Source organism: Patella vulgata, chromosome 3 (genome assembly GCF_932274485.2).
Source record: "Patella vulgata chromosome 3, xgPatVulg1.2, whole genome shotgun sequence".
Lineage (NCBI taxonomy): Eukaryota > Metazoa > Mollusca > Gastropoda > Patellidae > Patella > Patella vulgata.
In genome coordinates, this window is record NC_065881.2 from 49,351,375 (window position 1) to 49,370,030 (window position 18,656).

General features: G+C 34.4%; 1 protein-coding gene across 3 annotated transcripts in view; it reads right to left on the bottom strand.

Annotated features, from left to right (window-relative positions):
* The window catches only part of LOC126815371 (atrial natriuretic peptide receptor 1), a 239,454-nt gene that overhangs the window by 64,619 nt on the left and 156,179 nt on the right, over window positions 1–18,656 (bottom strand). For 2 of the 3 annotated variants that reach the window (XM_050540962.2, XM_050540963.2), the window contains exon 2: window positions 616–727. In XM_050540962.2, coding sequence (XP_050396919.1) covers window positions 616–727 — 112 coding nt within the window. Of the gene's footprint in view, window positions 1–615; window positions 728–14,533; window positions 15,942–18,656 lie in introns of those variants that run through there. The other variant, XM_050540964.2, reaches the window with a different exon arrangement.

The window sequence follows — 18,656 nt, forward strand, 5'->3', positions numbered from 1 at the left end:
TAAACATAATGATGCAATTAGCAAGATATAAATATATTAAGGAAGAATGCTCGTCTTCGGGAAAATATCGAAATTTTAAAAACATATATTGCAAAGTGTCGCGCGTCTACAGTCGTATGTATTTACTCCGATGATGTTCAAATGGTTGACCACATCCTTGATAAAGATAGAAGAAAATGTGAATACTCAGAAGAATACAAATATACTTTGAGGTCTCGTTATTTGTCTACGGGGATGGAATTGATTGGTAGTTTTTTTTATATCGAAAGACTTTTATAATGGTTACTTTTATAATGGGACAAATAAACGGAGAATTTAAAGTAGTGGCTTTCGATTTATACAGTATCTATTAAAATAGTTTTATATATTCGCAACCATGAATACAAATGATTTTGACTTTAATTAACAAATTAAGACGCCTTATAGGACATCATCGGGGTGTTATTGATAGTCACTATTGTAAACAAAACCATGTACCGGTATCCAAATGAATCCCGCCATAAGAACGTCGTGCAGTCAGTTGTTTTAAAACAGTTGACTTTAAAGTATTTCAAGTAAATGGTTGAAAAAATAACCACCAGTCTGTATGTCCACCAATAGTGTTTTAAAGCTTACCTGCTAAACAAATCAATGTTGAAGAAGACATATTCACCATTGTCGAAGTTCAGTTCATGAGCTTTTATCATTATTTCTCGAACAGAATTTGGTGATGCACACAAAACGACAACTGTAAAAAATAGAAGGAGGACCGTTAAGTTATAAATATAAAGTAATAAATAATGCATATTAAGCCAATATACATTTTCCATGTTTTCAATCACTCGAGAACGTATGATTGATTTTATCTGTTTAAATATGGTTTATACGACAAAATACAAATGTCGTGTAGTCTCATCACTTCACGCTGAATATGTACACCACTTGTTTAGCCCTTTTGTAAAGGTCCTGTAAAGCAAAGAGGATTTGTTTTGGGATTATCTTTATTATCGAAAAAATCGAAAATTGATCAGCTAATGATTTGGAATCCTATGAAAATGTTGACTGTGACAAAGGTTCATTTTGACAAATCTTGAATGCATTTGTCCAAAAAATACTGCTAGGCAGAAATCCGTTGTTCACAAATGCAAGACTGGTTGCTCTTGCGTGTGATTACGGACAATGTTTTGATTTAAGAATCCTGCTAAACCTAAACAATGCTACTATTAATCTCACCAAACTATTAGAAATAAAAGAGTCGTGATAGACAGTAGACGATGTAATTAATTATTCAACGCCCAGAATAGTTGTGAGTAAAAACAAATTAATCTGACATCGACGACCAGACAAGTAGACCTGCTTCCAGAATTACCTGCGTGCTTAGAAACCCGAGGAACACGAATTCACATAGTTCCAAGCAAAACTTTTGCACAGACTCGATTTCGAGCCAGATGCTATGCATATACGAATGCTATGGTTATACTAAAAATGCTGAAGTGACTAAGTAAATAAGATTCTGGCTCGCTTGCCAGGAGATCTCGGGTTCGCTCCTAGTGTTAGCCATGAGATTTGTTCGGGATTTTCCGGTACGGTTTTCCCTTGTCAGTGGTACAGTACGGAGGGCCAGGACAGTGTCTAGTCGTTCGGATGGAACGCAGAAGAACCCCCATAGCGCACTGTGTGTCTGTATGCACTATCGGTTCAGAAAAGTAGGACGTTAAAGTTAAACCTCTTTTCATTTTATTTTCTTTCATCCAATTTCACAATTAACTTTTTTAAATAAAACAAACAAGGAAAATCAAAATTACAATCTTTACTGTTTCGTGTTTACCTTAAAAGTAATATTTAACAGCGCGACATAATAAAATTTGGTAGAAATATAATTATTAATTGCTCCCGTTTGTGCGCCCATAATGCTTGGAACTAATTGGAATTAGTTTTAAAATATGCTCATCTATTTAATATTAGCTTGGAGGACTATGTAGCGAAATTTCAAGCTAGACATTCTGACTAACTCACATAGTTACTAGAGAAGTCTTAATAGAAAATTTAGTTAACAAAGGTAAACTATTACTGAAACAGTCTTGTCATTTTTCACTGTACTGGACTAGTGATTGTGTTGGTCCAGAGGATATCAGAAGCCCATGAGTTTCAGCTTCTGCAATTTAGTTCAAAACTATCGGTGTATCTATCTTGTGCATGAGGCATTGAATATTTAATATATCTAGAAACCCTCATAACACATAGCTATTTAATGTATTCTTTGATCTTTAAAAAAATCAAAATGTATACAACAAGTGTCATGGGCAGATTTAGACAAATTTTAATTTCCCTTTAAAATCTATTATCATTTAGATGACCTCCACAGTGTCACGCTACCTAATGATCCCTTTAATTTCGAGGATATTGTATATCGGTATATATACTGATAATCGTATCGGTGATATGTGACTTACGGTTGGGTCAAACTTATACCAAATACAACCAAATGAATGTGTCGGTCCGTATTTGTGTTAAGCCTCGTTAAGTCTAAATTTCTTTTCTTGCTAAGATCAACCTCCTCAAATTTTTTGTTATAAATCACTTTGGATTATTAGCTCGGTATACCAACAACCCATCTTGTCGAATCGTTCAATGACATACTTTTCTTATTCATCAGATAATAAACAAAAATCTGGTTTCCAGCGCTAAGAGGGGCTTTCAGGAATATTGTTAGCGGGTTTTATCGGAGTTACACAATAAGCTCGAAGGATCCTTACTGGGACGTGGTTTTATGTGTTCCGTGCCAACACGAAGGTCGATTATAAAGCAAATCACAATAGTCATAAAATGAATAGCTGTAGAGAGGAATCACATAAAGTGAAAGATTGGATTAATGTTGATGATAACAGACAGGGCATTTATACACATCACATGTGAAAGCTTGGCTAGTCTTTTCTGATGCATTAGTAACCATGGAAGCTTTACCAATAAGCTTTAAAAAGTATTGCAAAATTTCAGTGAAATATTATGTTCTAATAGAAAACAGACAATAAAAATGTATAACATAAGAGGAAAACAGGTAAACAACATTTAATAAGTTTGAAGACATCTGAGAGTTAACATACAATACGCTCAGGGGACTGTAGAAATCTCAAGATGGTCGCTTGCATATTTACAGACATATCTAAATAATATACATTTTTATGCCTTAACAGTTCTTTTTCCATTAATAACAAAAATCTGTATACAACGTTTCTATCCTTCTGATGCAATAAATTCTTTCATATAATTATATGGTTTTATTGGATATGTTTTGGAAAAAAAAAGGGAAATCAAATATACCCTGCACTAGATAGACCGTTGCCCTTGATGGAGGATATCCCCTGGTAGAACTGTTTCAGTACACATTACACACCAAACACCATTGTCTTAAAGGCCCGTATTTTCAATTGATGATTAAAAAAATCTCCGCTGTCTTAATTCCCCTTTAAACACCGATTTTATATTATCCTTTTTAATCGCTGATTTCTGATAGTCGAAAATTAAAAGGTATTTTTTCCTTCAGACAGGAAGATAGCTCAATCCGAAGGCACGTGGATTACTCTTTACTCTTCCCATTTCACAAATTTGTTTTAGACGTAACCAAGGTGAGAATTTATTTAAAATTACGAGTGACATGGCAATGGCAAGACAGAGGTAAAAGGCAAAAATAAAAAGAAGGATAATAACGCGAAGAAAAAAAAAGAAACTTATCTGAAAAAATAATCCAGACGGATTTCATGAAAACTCATGACCACAAGGAACTTAAGAGAATGAAAGAACAATGGATACGGATTAAAAATAATACTAAGAAAGAGTATTTGCACCATTTGAAAGAACAGAAGAAAACTGGAGGACACCCACTACCATCGAAGGTTACCCAGAAAATCGGCCAGTTTAACAACCCGTATGACGACGATGCTGCAGAATAACGAAAATTTCTGACTAATATAGAAGGCACATGGAAAGATATTTTTTGAAAGTCAAGCTTGCAGAGGGAGAGAAGCCCACTAGACACGCACTAGATGAGGTCATTTTTGGATATGACGCTTGACAAGGCCTTCGAGCATCTACCCAGCGACACCCCTCACCCACCCGGCAAAATGAAGTGATCGTAATCCGAAAGTTGGTTGGGTATTGTCTTGCATCTCCCAATCGAGGTAGATCATAGTTTCAGAAAAACGCACAATTATTCTCAGGGTGAGCAGTTTTCAAACCCCGGTCGCTACTTGTCGTTAATTTTAAAGATTTTACATCAGGTATTTCGGGCGCTGATACAATAATTTTTTCGGGAAAAAAATGATACAGCAGCCCCCCCCCCTTCCCCGTCAATAAAAGGCCCATATCTTGTGAAACAATTTTATTTCAATAAATCGCTTGTGTTTGGATCAATAGCTGCGTGAAGAAATCGGAGAAAAAACCCCACAAGGTTCGGCAGGCCACCCTACTCGTGTAATAGCTTTCACAGCATTCAAGGTCAAAGTACCTATGAATCCCCTTTTTATGTATGAAGCATTCATTTTTAGGTGCATTTTATATAAGTGAGGAGGACACAGAAATGACTGAGGATGTTTATGAACATATAGAATTAGCTGAAGATGAGACTAGACCTAATGATATTGGCGATAGATGAAGAATTAAAGAATTAGAAAATGAAACCCCAGTTTTAAGGTAAGTAACAATCCTGTAGATTTAGGTGGTGAAATATGAAAATATAACACCGTTACATGATAATGACAGTTGGGTTCGAAGTTCGTGAAAATCTGACCAAAAGTGCCCCAAAAAATGATGCCCCCGAACGCAAATATTGGAAATTATGTAATACAAAGGCTGCGAACCCTCTAGAGGTCATAATCTAATCAAACAAAAATTTCATCTGATTTTGATAAAACGTAATATTATATGTTTATATCGAACCCTAACCTCCCGGGTTATGGCCCGTAATTGTACGATAAATCCGGGGGGGGGGGCGAATGGTTAGCGCGTGCGCGCTGTATCATAAGGTCGGTCATTGAGTCAACTGGTGTGGTTTCGATTTCCCGGTTGTACGTGACAAGGAGTAGTGTCGTCTTTCCAACATTGTGTTTTTTCTCCAAGTCCCCCGGTTTCCTTCCACTGCTAAAGACCCCTACGCGCAAGCGAATTATTGAAATGAAATTGAACCATGTGTTAGTCCCAAAATGACCTAGTTTGTGTCGATTGGACGTTAAGCTCTCTCTCTCTGTTCATAATTTTTTAAATAAAGAATCGAGATTGATTGATAGATACTTTCGCAGACAAGTATTTATCGGGTGTTTATTTCCAATAAAAGTATGGCGATTTTGGTATATATGGAAAGTAGAAACATCCAATCTTACTAGAAAAATACTGGATTCCATGAAAAACACCCATGATGTGCATACAAGGCAAAAATATAAGGGTTTCCCTAACCGGCAACCCGACGATTAGTGATGTCTGCTCGAGTAACGTCAAAGGTATAGCACGCGAAGATTGCCTTTCTGAGTTAAAAAAACACGAAGAAAAACTTTATTGACAGTGGATAATCCGAGAATTTATTGGGCTTCAAAATTTGTAATAAATAGTTAGCGATTAAAGACAACCTGGTCTTGTATATGCAATGAATTCTCCTCCGGGTTCGCACCCGTTGCTAGGTACCGAGAGAGGCAAGTCACGTAACACAAACATGCCCTTTTTTGATCGATTTTTATAGCAGGAGTATTCCCTGACAATTACAATGTTTTGTGAAGGATATGAAGCAAAATTATGATAAATTAATTAGTTTGAATAATCAGCCAGTTTGTACGCGGGGATGCATCTTTAATTTGGTAAATTATGCTATGTTTTTCAGGCGAAAACTTGAACCAGTTCAAAAAAGAGTGAAAACTTCTGTTTCACTAATAGTGAGTGAATTTGAAAGCAGTATATACGAAAACTCCAAAACAGAGCATAACTGCAAATTACAGCTCTTGAAAGAAGAACATACCATCAAAATGCAAATTCTTGATCTTAAGAAGCAACTTCTAGAAAATAAACTTAACAATTTCAGAAGACCAAGCTCACCATGCCCATCAAGCCCATTGTGATGAAACTGACAATGTATGTTTATAACCCACAGATATTGGTACCTTTCCCTTCGTTTTTAGCTTGTGGACCCTCTAGAGGTCATAATCTAATTTGAATTTGTATTTCATGAAAATTGGACTGACTGACAAAATGGTCACCCTCCTTTATGCAAATAGTATAAGCATGTAGTACCAAGGTGGTTGACCCTGTCGAAATCACAGTTTTTATCCGATTTTGAGCTGTAACAATCTGAATTATGGACTATGATTGAACAATCGTTTTTTTAGCTTATGACCATCTCTTGTAAAGCATATCTTTCATGACAACCGCTTGTTATACTTGTCCTAGGAAGAAGCAGCATATAGGTCATAATAGCCAAGTTAATTTAAATAAATGAAAAAAAAAGAGTTAAAGATACATTATGGGAGATTAGATAAAGAACTGGCAGTTCTCACTATAATAGTTAAAAACTAGATAATGTAAAGGGAATTTGCTGAACATTTCAGTCGAATTGATCCAATCTGAACCGAGAATTTAGCGATTGAATTTTCGGCCTTGCCTCGATGATCATTACTAAAGTCGGTACGATAAAAAAAACATAGTCTCAATTATCCAATTCATGATTTAATTATGAATGAAAGTTGAGCAGCAAACCGGATCCTAATCCAGTAAATATCGCAGGATAGCGATGACATCGAGAGTTGATTATGGTCTGGATAAGTTAATTAATGTTTAATTAATAGTTTATGTAACACTTCAGGCCTAAAGAAATACCTGCAATAGGCAGATTAAGCTCTTGAATAATTTATGTTTAAGTTGTTTTATTAAAATATATTTTTAACTTTACAGACCATTTTAATTTTATATTTCACAGTAGTTCAATTAGAAGAATGATTTAATATCCTTTATACGAAGTATTGTTTATTGTTTAATGTTAGAAATTGTAATTATGGTACATTTGATTGATAACATTTTTTCATTATTTTTGAAGCTAGCACCTAATAATTATTTTTTAGAATATGATTTGGAAATATTTCTAAAATCTAAACCAAATTCATGTTTTTTCAATGTTATACACCCATAGTTCATGGTTTATGTTTGATATATGTAGTATTATTTACTTAAGTATATTCATGAAGGTAATTTCCTTTAACTTTTAATTAAGCATTATTCATGTATACTTTTCAAGACTGTTATAAGTTACATGTATTTAATAGTATGGCATATCAAACAATTATTCAAGTTAATCCAGTAAATTATGTAAGAAGAGCAATGCGTAGGGAGCGTGTTTTTAGAGATCGGGGAATCCCTTTGACTTTTATGGTATCTAAAGCTTGATTTCTAATTGATATAATCCATTCGTTTTTTGTATGTATATTATTGTTTATTGTTCACTTGTGTGAAAGGTAATACACCTTGTCACAAGATTTTGAAATGGTTATTTTTATTTTATTTTAAATTTTTCAGATTTTATATGATTTGTTTTACATTAATAAAAGGAATTTATTACATGTTTTTTTTTTGCTTTTTTTGGCATGACATGGTTCATGAGCCTTATACGTATAGTCAGCTTAGTACGAAGACCTCTTGTTGAATTAAACCATAATATGTTCTCCCTGATGAACCACACAATGGATGTAAGTGGGCGATGGCTCAGTGATTAAATAGGTCTGGTTCACTAACCAAGAGGTTGTGGGTTCGATTCTGGTATTGGCCAAATTCGAATTAAAGAGTAGGCAGTATCGTACTGTCTGGGCAGAATTATCCTCATAGCTCACCAGAGGATGGGGGTGGTGTGATGGAGTGGTTTAGATCATAAGGTAATTGAGTCAAGTGGGGTGGTTTCCATCAACTGTGGCTAAGTGAGTAAGATACTGGCTCACAAGCCTGGAGATCGCTGATCGGTGTTGGTCGAGACAGTTCATCCGGATTTTCCGGCGTGTTTCCCCGTGCCAGTGGTGCAGGACAGAGGGCCCGACAAGAACAACTGTCTAGTCGTTCGGATGGTACGAAAAACCAAGGTCCTGTGTTCTCATTGGCGTGAACGTAAATGATCCCTTGCAGTTGGAATTCAATACATGAGTAGGCAATAGCGCTGCTGGCCGGACCACAACTTTCCTCATAGCACACTGTATGGCGTATACCTGTATGAAGCATGGTAGTCCCTAATCTCTTCTCTCTATCCCACTGCATGGTGTAAGCCCATGATCATTATCCCAGTTAACGTAGAAAAGTCGCACATTAAACCCATACATTTCACTTTATTTTAGACAATTTTTGAATTTAATCAGCCTTTAAACTACCCCTTGAGCTGACTGAATTTTGACATTTGGACACAGATTAAAGGCAAGTCAATGTTTGAGAATACAAATTTTTGGCTTATTCTCAAAAGCTGATTTGTTTAGTGATTAGATTAATCAAAGTTTATGTTAATCACTGTTTATTGTTAAAATTAGACAACGTTTGCAAATATCATTTGCTTTATAATCAATCATTTAACCTCCAATTAGACCAAGTCACTTTTTAAGAATACTGGCCTTTATGGTATTCTCAAACAATGATAAAATCAATGATTAGGCTAATCAGAGTTTATAAAAAACCTTAGTTTAAAATTTAATCAGCTGGTCAAAAAATCGGAGATTAAATCTTTGATTTGGACTAATCCATTTTCGAAAATATGGGCCTAAATGCTTTCTAGTGTAGTTTTCTTGCTATTTAAATTTGCGGTAATTGCGATGTTTGTGTCCGCAATCTTAGGATCATTAGTAACGTGTAGACTATGTAATTGATGTATCAATTAGAGCGAATTATCTCATAGTGCTGCCATCAAAGTTTTATAGTTTTGACGCCACTGTAATATGATAATCGAACGTCCAAGTTTTTCTACGGTGCTTTACGTCCAATGACGTAAAGGTTTAATGAAATTAGGTTAAACGTCCTACTTTTCTGCAGACTGACATAATGAAGGCGAACATACACCATACATTCAGTTATGAGAGAAACTTTTGCTTGGACAGCGGCGCTACGGCCTACTCTTACTCTGCCCTGTATGCACTGGCAAGGGGAAATTAAACGTGAAAATTTCAGAGAATTTTCTTGACGAACACTGGGATTGACTCACGGACCTCCTGGTCAGCGGGCCAGTGTCTTACTCCTCAGGGTTAGCAAGTGTCTAATTAAATACACAGGGTCCAATGGAAAACTTAACCAATATATGCGTCCAATTTAACATTAAGTATCCACTGCACAACATTTTTGTTTATGTTAATAGTGTACAAAAATTGCTCTTTTGCCTCTTCAATTTACAAGATATTTCAACTATGAAGAATGAGAAAACAAATGATGACTTTATTAATGAATATAAAATTCTACCCATAATGCTAGTACTTCTGGATTTAATTAAGATTGTGCTAATTTTGTGTTGACGAATTGGTAGTATTTACCATTAAGAAATACTCAGGAGAGAGAAGATTATCGTACTTTAAATTCATGATATCCAAGGAGATAGAGATGACCATGGCAAAGATGTCCAGTAAACGACCAGCGAATAGGCGGATATGAGCAGGATAAGAATACAATACTAATGCTAATCATTCGAATAACCTGTTATACCCAGGGGTAATTTGTTCATTTGACACCCATCATGTTAATCGAAGATTGATTTTGATATGCCAGATTCCATTTGGATGAAATGAAAACCAATTAATGTATTTGCTTGAAGTGTCCTTCAAATTAAAGATGTGCTATGCACTGTACATCGACGCCATTTACAATTTTTTTTGCAAGGTTTAATTAATATATTGCCTACATCCACAAGCTTTCTTTAGACGTATCTATATGTTTTAGACCGCTTTTACACAATCAAATAGAGTTTTGTTTAAACTTCCAACCTTTAGTCATCGATTTACGATATTGTCTTTCGAAGAATGTTACTTGGGCGTTAGAACACGCGATATGTTAACGGTTCCAACTCGGTCTAGTTGTTCTTACATGCATCAACCCTGATATAGAGCATTTAGTCGAGCACTTACAGATGGATTTTCCTGCGAATCAACACTACTGTAATTATATTTTTAGTATACTGTTCTGAAAATATATCCAAATTACTATAGAGATATTTAAATTATTAACAATGCATTATCTCTTTAAAGTATTTTTTTAAAATGTCATATTCAGAAAAAAAAAACAATTATTGAATCGAAAATCTAGGCACATACCTACTTAAAACAAGAGTAAACCATTTTAAACGAATGTACACTAACTCCTTGAATAAAGCCATGCTTTCAGATGGGTAAAGCCTAAATGAATGTACATCTTAGGGGAATTTGACTTTATACTTGTATGTAATTAACTGAGTTATTTGACTAGACATGGCATAATTCTATAACATTAAAACAAAGCATCAAGCTTAAGCTGTGTGCCCTAATAGATTATCATTTTATATCAGTTCAGAAAAATGGCACGTAAACGCTTGGACAAATTGTACTTGCCATCAAGACTTATAAATTATTTCGTTAACTGACTTAAAAAGTATTTTGTCTGAAGACTTATTTCAATTAACCCCTAGGTAATATCTCATTATAAATATAGATATGTAATTAATCTTTTGATAACATATTTCTTCTGAAACCAGTTACCCCAGTTAAAAAGAATTTGCTGTGGGTATATAATTAAGCATACATGTACTTGTTTTATGGAATATTTGCTGTACGATCTACCAGACGCGATAATGAGGTAAAATGGGTTTAAAATCATAGATCCTGACGAGGGGAACGTATTTGATTAGAGAACCGGTTATCCCATTCTTTAATACTATTTCTATGGCTAGATTCTAATTGATGTTAAGGCAGCGAGCATCTGATAACAAGGAATAACTTGTTGTCATTGGATTCCTAATTTGTGTTGCTAATCCGCTCGTTACAAATCAATGGCTATGATTATTTTCTACATTTACATTCATACCATCGTAATCTTTAATTATAAGAAGACAACCAGAGTGGTTACATTTATACATCACTTTATATGCAGACCTGCTAAATTCATTATTTCCACCGATGTTACAATAAATGGACAGAAGAAAAAAATTGAGATAAGGTTTAATTTTAATAACAAATGTAAAATTTCGCGGTGTACTTTAAGCTATGCTAGTTGAAATAAAATCTGAAAAAAGAGAATGACACCGATTGTTTTTGCAGGTGAGTGTGCGATACAAATTAGCTTATAGTGGGCTAAAATAACATAATTTATATTTGTTTCGTAGATTGTACTAGCTCAATTTATGCATTAGTCTGCCTAATTTGATAAATCATTTTACATCCCTATCCAAATTTGACGTCAAATGCACGTATAACACCATTATTATTGGTTCCTTGCCATTTCTGAATTCTTACACAAACGATGTTGGCATGTAAATTAAGAATTTACTCGATTTCTCGACCGAGATAAATGTGTGGGAAGGAAAATAACTCAAGTGTTGCTATGATATAATGATTGATATAGGAATATTTAAATATAAACGTTTCTTGTGAACTACGTCATTATATATAATTTAGAATATTTGCTCGAACTACATGTAAATTTTATTCAATAAAATGAATGGCATTGAACAACTGGAAAAAACCTATAATAAGTTCTCTCCAAAAATAAAAAATAGCTAAATCTTTTATTTAAAATAAACAATGGCGGACATATATGGACAGCGAGTTACACACAATAATACATTTCTTGGAGTGTAATAGGAATTAGATTACATTTTCAATATTACATATTACATTGGAATATGCATTGAAGGGTACAGAGATGGTGTATTAAAAAAACCTAGTAGTACATAATTGAAATGAAAGTACAAATAACGCAGAAATGTGTTTTCTATATATTATACGGTTCGGCACCGAGATATTTTGGGCTGTGTGGAACATGCTATCGTCGATTGGTATATCTTATTCACTGTACTGACACTGGTTGAGCATATTTTAGCGTTGCAAACTTTATATAAACCAAGTGCTTTTTTCAATTTGAAATGAGGCACAAAATCTCTAAACCCACGCGCCCCCTTTACTTAACCCCTGACTATTTAATATTATACCCGGATCTGACCCTCCTTTTGACTATATCGATTGTGTCTCTTTTGTCAACTACCGATGAGAACAACAGGCAAGGTCTATATAAGTCTTTTACTTTAACATCCTCCATTGTTTCTTAGTTAGCTTACTATTAAAGGTCGTACGAAATAAGGATTGTCAACAATTATGGCTCAATTACCACATCTGTTAGATTCGATATATGTATTAATATTATTAAATATCACTTGATAATTGATATAAACTATAAAGAGTACCAATACGTCACATTATTGTGAAATATGCCATGCTAGTCTGTTTTCTCAGATTGTCGCTTTTAATTCATTTCCTGCCAGATATTATATGGTTTTCGGAACTGTATACTGTTATAATATAAAGATCTCTGTAGGCATTGCATACCAAAGTATTGTATAATGTTATCTATTTTTATCAACATTAAGTGGCTGGGATTGTGCACGATATATGACATGCTTAAGGTTCCTATAACACAAAATACCATTTCGTATTTATTTAGAAAGTCCAGACAGCTAAGGATTTGGGAGACTAACAACGTTTTAGTCAAGTTCAGAACTACTGTACAAGTTGGTGGGATCTTTAATGATATAGGGTATGATAAAGGTTTCTATATAACACACAATACTACTTTTTACTTAATGAGAATGTTTATACAGCCACGAATCTTGGAACCTAACAATTTCAACCAAGTCCATTAACTACTGAATTGTTTTAAGATAACCACGATGATCTCATACTATCAAATGCGGTTTTTAAATAGCAATTAAAACAGCAAACCTATCTCTATTATAATGCTTTATAAGAAGGGTAATAAATGCTGATAGATGTGTCTTAAATCCGGCTGGCCATTTATTGTATACTTAAATAACAATTCAGACATAGGCACGTACAGATCTCGTGAGAAAACCCTGTAAAATACTAAAGTTTAAGAAGAGCGACACCCCCAAACGTAGATTTAATGCATTATCAATATTCTAGATGGCATAGAATGATTATTACGTCTGGGCATACGTTTGCAAAACAAAGTGTCTTAAAAGGAAAAGATTGCATCTTCAGTTTGGGTTTAGAGTTAAGCTAGTTATTATGATCTTTTATCAGAACCAAGTGAGACGTGTTGAAAATGAAAAATAAAAATTCTACCTGTTAAATAGATGAATTTAGAATCTTTAGATACTCAGCAATTTGATATTTTAAAGTTATGATTATTAGGGGTTAAGGTTGATTTCAAACGTGATTTCCTGAACGTTTACATGTATTGATTACATGTATTATGTCAATGGGCATACCACTCTATTAAAATATTCACTGGAATTAACTATATTGAAGTAATAAAAAAAGATATAAGAATCCATTGATTAATTCAAATATTTATGAATGAGCGAACTTGAATTTAAAATAACTCTCCCATTCATTAACAAGAAGATATATTAGACATGTAGTCTTCTTTTGTCTGAATACAGAGCTTCTAGCTTTCCATTTCAAATATTTTCTATAATAAAAAAGAATATGGCGCTATACAATTTTGTTGGCTTGTAGGAAGACCTATCATATGTATTAAAAATACAAATATGACAATATCTTCCTTGCGGGTCAACTCTGGGCTACAATTACGGGGAATTCAATAGCGAAAGAAATCCAGTGTACAACTCTATGTCTTCTTATAGACACCGTAAGATTTCTGTCGATGACATGCAAACATTTTCCATCCAAACAAACACCTTTTTTAAAAATATAATCTTGGTTGTCATGGCAATTTTATTATGATTAATATTTGATGCATTTCCAAATCCACCGAGGACAGCTGCTTTGGTGCTAATTATCATAATATTCCTAAATAATATGCATTAAGAAAGTCTTGATCAATAACATGTCCACAATATTCCAATAACTAGGATCTAAAGAGGTCGATTGCCAATGGGATCATGGGAAAGCTAGGTGTTCAGTTCAGACAAACACGGTGCGTAATTAATCTTCCTGTTAATGGGGAGAGATCGTTTTGATTCCAGTTCGCACGGACTTCTACCGTCAATGATTATTATATCAATCATTTCACCAATGTGTACCAATCAATCGATTCCTATAACTTCAATAAAGTTTTTCTTTTTAGTGAATGATATTTTAAGAGAGTAATGTCCATTGACTATAAGTCCATGTAATCAACAGGTAACTGATATCACGAATGTTATTGGTGATAAGCTTTATACGACAAAGTTAAGAAAAATCACGTTTGAAATCAACATTAACCCTAATAGTCATCCTTTCGAAATATCAAATTACATGGTCTCAAAGGGTTATAAAATAATTGATTTTATTCTTCGCCATATATAGCTGTAAGATTTCCCGACCAAAAAAAGAAGATATTTCTAATATTGACCTACCTCTTGTATTTACGGATGCTGCCTTAAGCAATTCCTCATAATTGTTATTCGGTGCTGTTTGATCAAATGATTTATACCAGGGATCCTTAAATTTGGACCGAATAGACAAATACACTGCTTCCATCGTAAAATGGCAATTCGATTTGGCACCGTTTGGTTTGTTTTTGAAATCGTGATAAATTAAACCGATGGATCTAAAATCAAACTTTTCACACAACTTTACAAAACACACACCTGCTTTCGCGTAAGATCCTTGAACCCGCGTTAACAGACTATATTCACTCTTGTCTGAGAACGCACTAACGAGGGCGCCGGCACTTAAAACCGGTATCCCCCATCTCAGGGAAAATCTTGCTATGGGTGCCACGGCATAATCGCAAGCTGGTCCGATAAACACATGAGCCTTTCTTTCGACATACATGTCTATTGCTGCTAAGGGCCCTTCCGTGTCCGAACATGCTGAATCTCTGTATAGAATGGAAACATCAAAATCTCTTGGAAAAGAGTGGTTCACTGCGAATTCAATTGCTGGCTTTGTTCTCTTTAACACCCAAGGAAATCTTCCGTTAAAAGGTAAAATGACACCAATGTTCAATTTCTTACAGTCTATAGTACCTAAACCACTATTTAACAAGAATACAATAGAGAAATATATCCACATCGTCTTTCGTTTTTCTTATATGCGTATTCTAACAAAACATCTCTCTGAAGTCCACAGTTACATGATGGTTTTCAGTGGTGTCACAAACGATTTTGCGCCAGCGTCACTGAAGAAATTGATTGTGACGAGTCTCCGACGAAACAACAGATCTGCCTACTAAAGGATTTATCCTTAAATACATATTGCTCTGATTTATAATATGCCACTAATCTTTCAGTAAGATGGAAATTGCATATGCCAAAGCTTTCATATATCTGAAACCGTATCTCTCTTGTCTAGATACATATAGATTTGTCACCAAATTCCTACTGGTTGGTTATTACTGGATACTCAAGTATGGTAGATCGATAGAGATTTGTCCGCTTTAAACAATGTACAGCCCTTTATGTTTGGTTTAATCGCAAATTAGTCGATACGGAATCCTTAATTGTTCACATTGAGTATTCTTTGAAGGCTGGAGACATTTTTAGAGAATTGTTTTTAGATGTTCCTGTTATTGTTTCATCGTTCTCCTCGCTATATTAATACGTCTCAATTGAAGATTGTACGTCTTCCCGCCATATCATTAATATCCTGCCGTTCGCCCTGTGTGTTGTCCCGTCCTTTCCTGATTGCTGATTAAATGATTTAGTAAGAACCGATCCTTAAACATCAATTGCTGCACTTGACATTTATATAACAATATCTGGCAATAATTTCACTTTCTAAACATACTCGGACATCTTTTGTTGTTGGAGGACGACATACTTTAAGAGACTACTTTACGAGTTGAAGTAATAACTTCTGTATAAAGAGTTTTCTACCAGGAATATTATTCCGCCTTTATGCCACCTGATTATAAACCTTGCCTATTATAGGCCGTCGTGCTATTATCATTTAGCGATTAACACATTGGCATTACGAAAGCCGTCGCACTTTCGATATTGAATTCTGTATACCTTCTTTACTTGATAACAAGTATTGTATACTCAATTAATTCCAGTTTTCCTAGCCCGTTAATTGCCATTAATGTTTCTTTTTCCTGTCTTCTCACCATTATACCACAAACATCAGCTTTCGTTTACTCATTATCAATATTTCCCTACATTCTCACATTTTTTTTATCAATTTGTTCCAATATCAAAGACACGTGAATATCCCTTAAACCAATCACGCTATGTATCCACCTTACATCTCACTTGGTATGAAATGCCGATGGTTTATTGGATATCCGGGTGCCGCGTTTCTTTTTTACTGCCAATCAGAACTAATATACGTCACTCTAAATTATTAAATCCGAGAGCTTATACTTTGGAGACCGATGTCTAGAATTGTCATGATAGATTTTGCTTAGTTCTATCTTTGGTTGTAGTAACTTTCCTTTGGAAATGTATAAATAAGGTTTTTGCTCGTGTATCTCGCATAACTGTGTTCATTGATATTATAACATTGTTAGAATACAGTAGAAATATCACTTTAATAAGCCGACTGATAATACTTTTCTTAAGATGATTACTCGGGTTGGATTACAATTGGAGGGCTGAGTAGCCAAGTGATCCAAATACCGACTTTATCGTTTTGGGTAAAGTTAAAGCTAAACTATAAGACTGATTTGTAAAACTTATTGGAAAGTTTATAGTATATAATAAAGTGTATCTTTGGAGTAGATTCTCGATTGCATTCGTTGTCATGGTAACATTTTACGGAGATTTGACGACCATTTGACATCCACTTGGTTCCCTTTGCCGTGCACAGATTTTGATTATATATAAGTTTTTACCCAATTAGTGTAGTAGGATGTAGTAGATTGTAGATTGGATTTTTATATAAACTATATATATATATAAACTATAAACGGGAAGATAACTGACCCATTAACAATAGGACTGTAATACTTGTTCAATGCAGATTTAAAGATGACTTTGAGAATAGGGGCATAAATTACATTAATACCTGTTCAGCAATATATGTAAGGCAATAATTTGTAACTTCATAAATCAACAGCTGGCGGGAAACAGTTATTTGAATATTAGACAGACTGATTTAAAACATGCCCCATTTGTCAGTTTAAAAGCCTGATCTTATTAGTGGCCTAATTAGAATTCAGAGCAATGCATGGATTAATAACCGATTTAGTATTGCCTCGTTTACTATGAAATGATTGTGTTCGGTAAATTGTACGCCAAAATTAATACTAGTCACCGCTATAGAAATATATATTAATATCGTAGCTTAGCAACCTGCCCTCATTTAAAAAGAACTATACAAATATCTTGTGAACCAAATACCCTTTTACGGTTCTCAAAATCCAATAGCTCAAGAATTGCTAAAAACAAAAAAAAACCAAAACAAATAGAGTTACTGTAACATCTTCACATTCTTCTAATCCGAATTGTCACAGTCGTCATACGTTTGACGATAATAGGATACAGCGTGCAAGAATAATAACACCATAATGAGCAAATGTGTTATTATTGTGAAACTAGGTCACATATTACTAACCCAGCAGCGATTATTCTGTTATTTTTATATACTGGCTAATATTGGACCAAACTGAAAATTCTTGCATATCATCGTTATACTGGGTTATTTTGATGGAATCCCCCCCCCCCCCACGAATGTATCATTAATCTTGAGAATAAAAAAAAAAAAAAATCCACAAACCATTTTTCTGTTACAATATTACAAAATCTTATAATCAAAGAACGATTTCAAGTCGCTCATGAGGCAGTGTATGCTTAGTACATAACACCCGATACCACTTCCACATTTACGACACCCAGACCTAATACGTTCTGATAAATATATCCTACTACATCTATTCGAGAATACACATTTTACGAATAGTTATAGATGATAAATATCACGGTCGGGGTAGGCGTTTCTTTTGTTGTTCGTTATACTAAACTGTTTGGATGATAACACAACATAAGTGAAATTGACACGTAATCATATGTGATCATTTGAGTAGCTTAGAAAAACACGTGATCGAATTCTCGAATGTGCTCAAAGGATAAGTTACCGCTGCAAATTTTATTCATTATTAAAACAGTTTCCACTGACGTTACCGTTACTCATCAAAACAGTGTGCTCGTACAATAGCAGCTACTCTGCGCAAATATGTGACTCTAGGACTCAGAATGTCATTGGCCCGGAGGCTATACTATATAGTACAGTACTGATTGAGCAGATATAGTACAGATGACGAATACAATTTAAAAGGTCTGCAACGGTTGGACATCTCCTTTAATCGTGTAGCCCCAAGCGCCACGAAGCTCATAAAGCTTCGCTTATATGAGTTAAAATTAAATCCTGTTTTCTGTTGCCGGAACTTGATTCAATAAAATTCCATGTATAAAGATGTGCGAAAACGAGACTTTAAAATATTACCCTGGGTGAGCGTAACAAGTATTTTAAAAGTACTAAGTAGGAGAAATGTTTCAGCTATTTTAGTACAGGTATATATCAAGCCGAATAGTATAG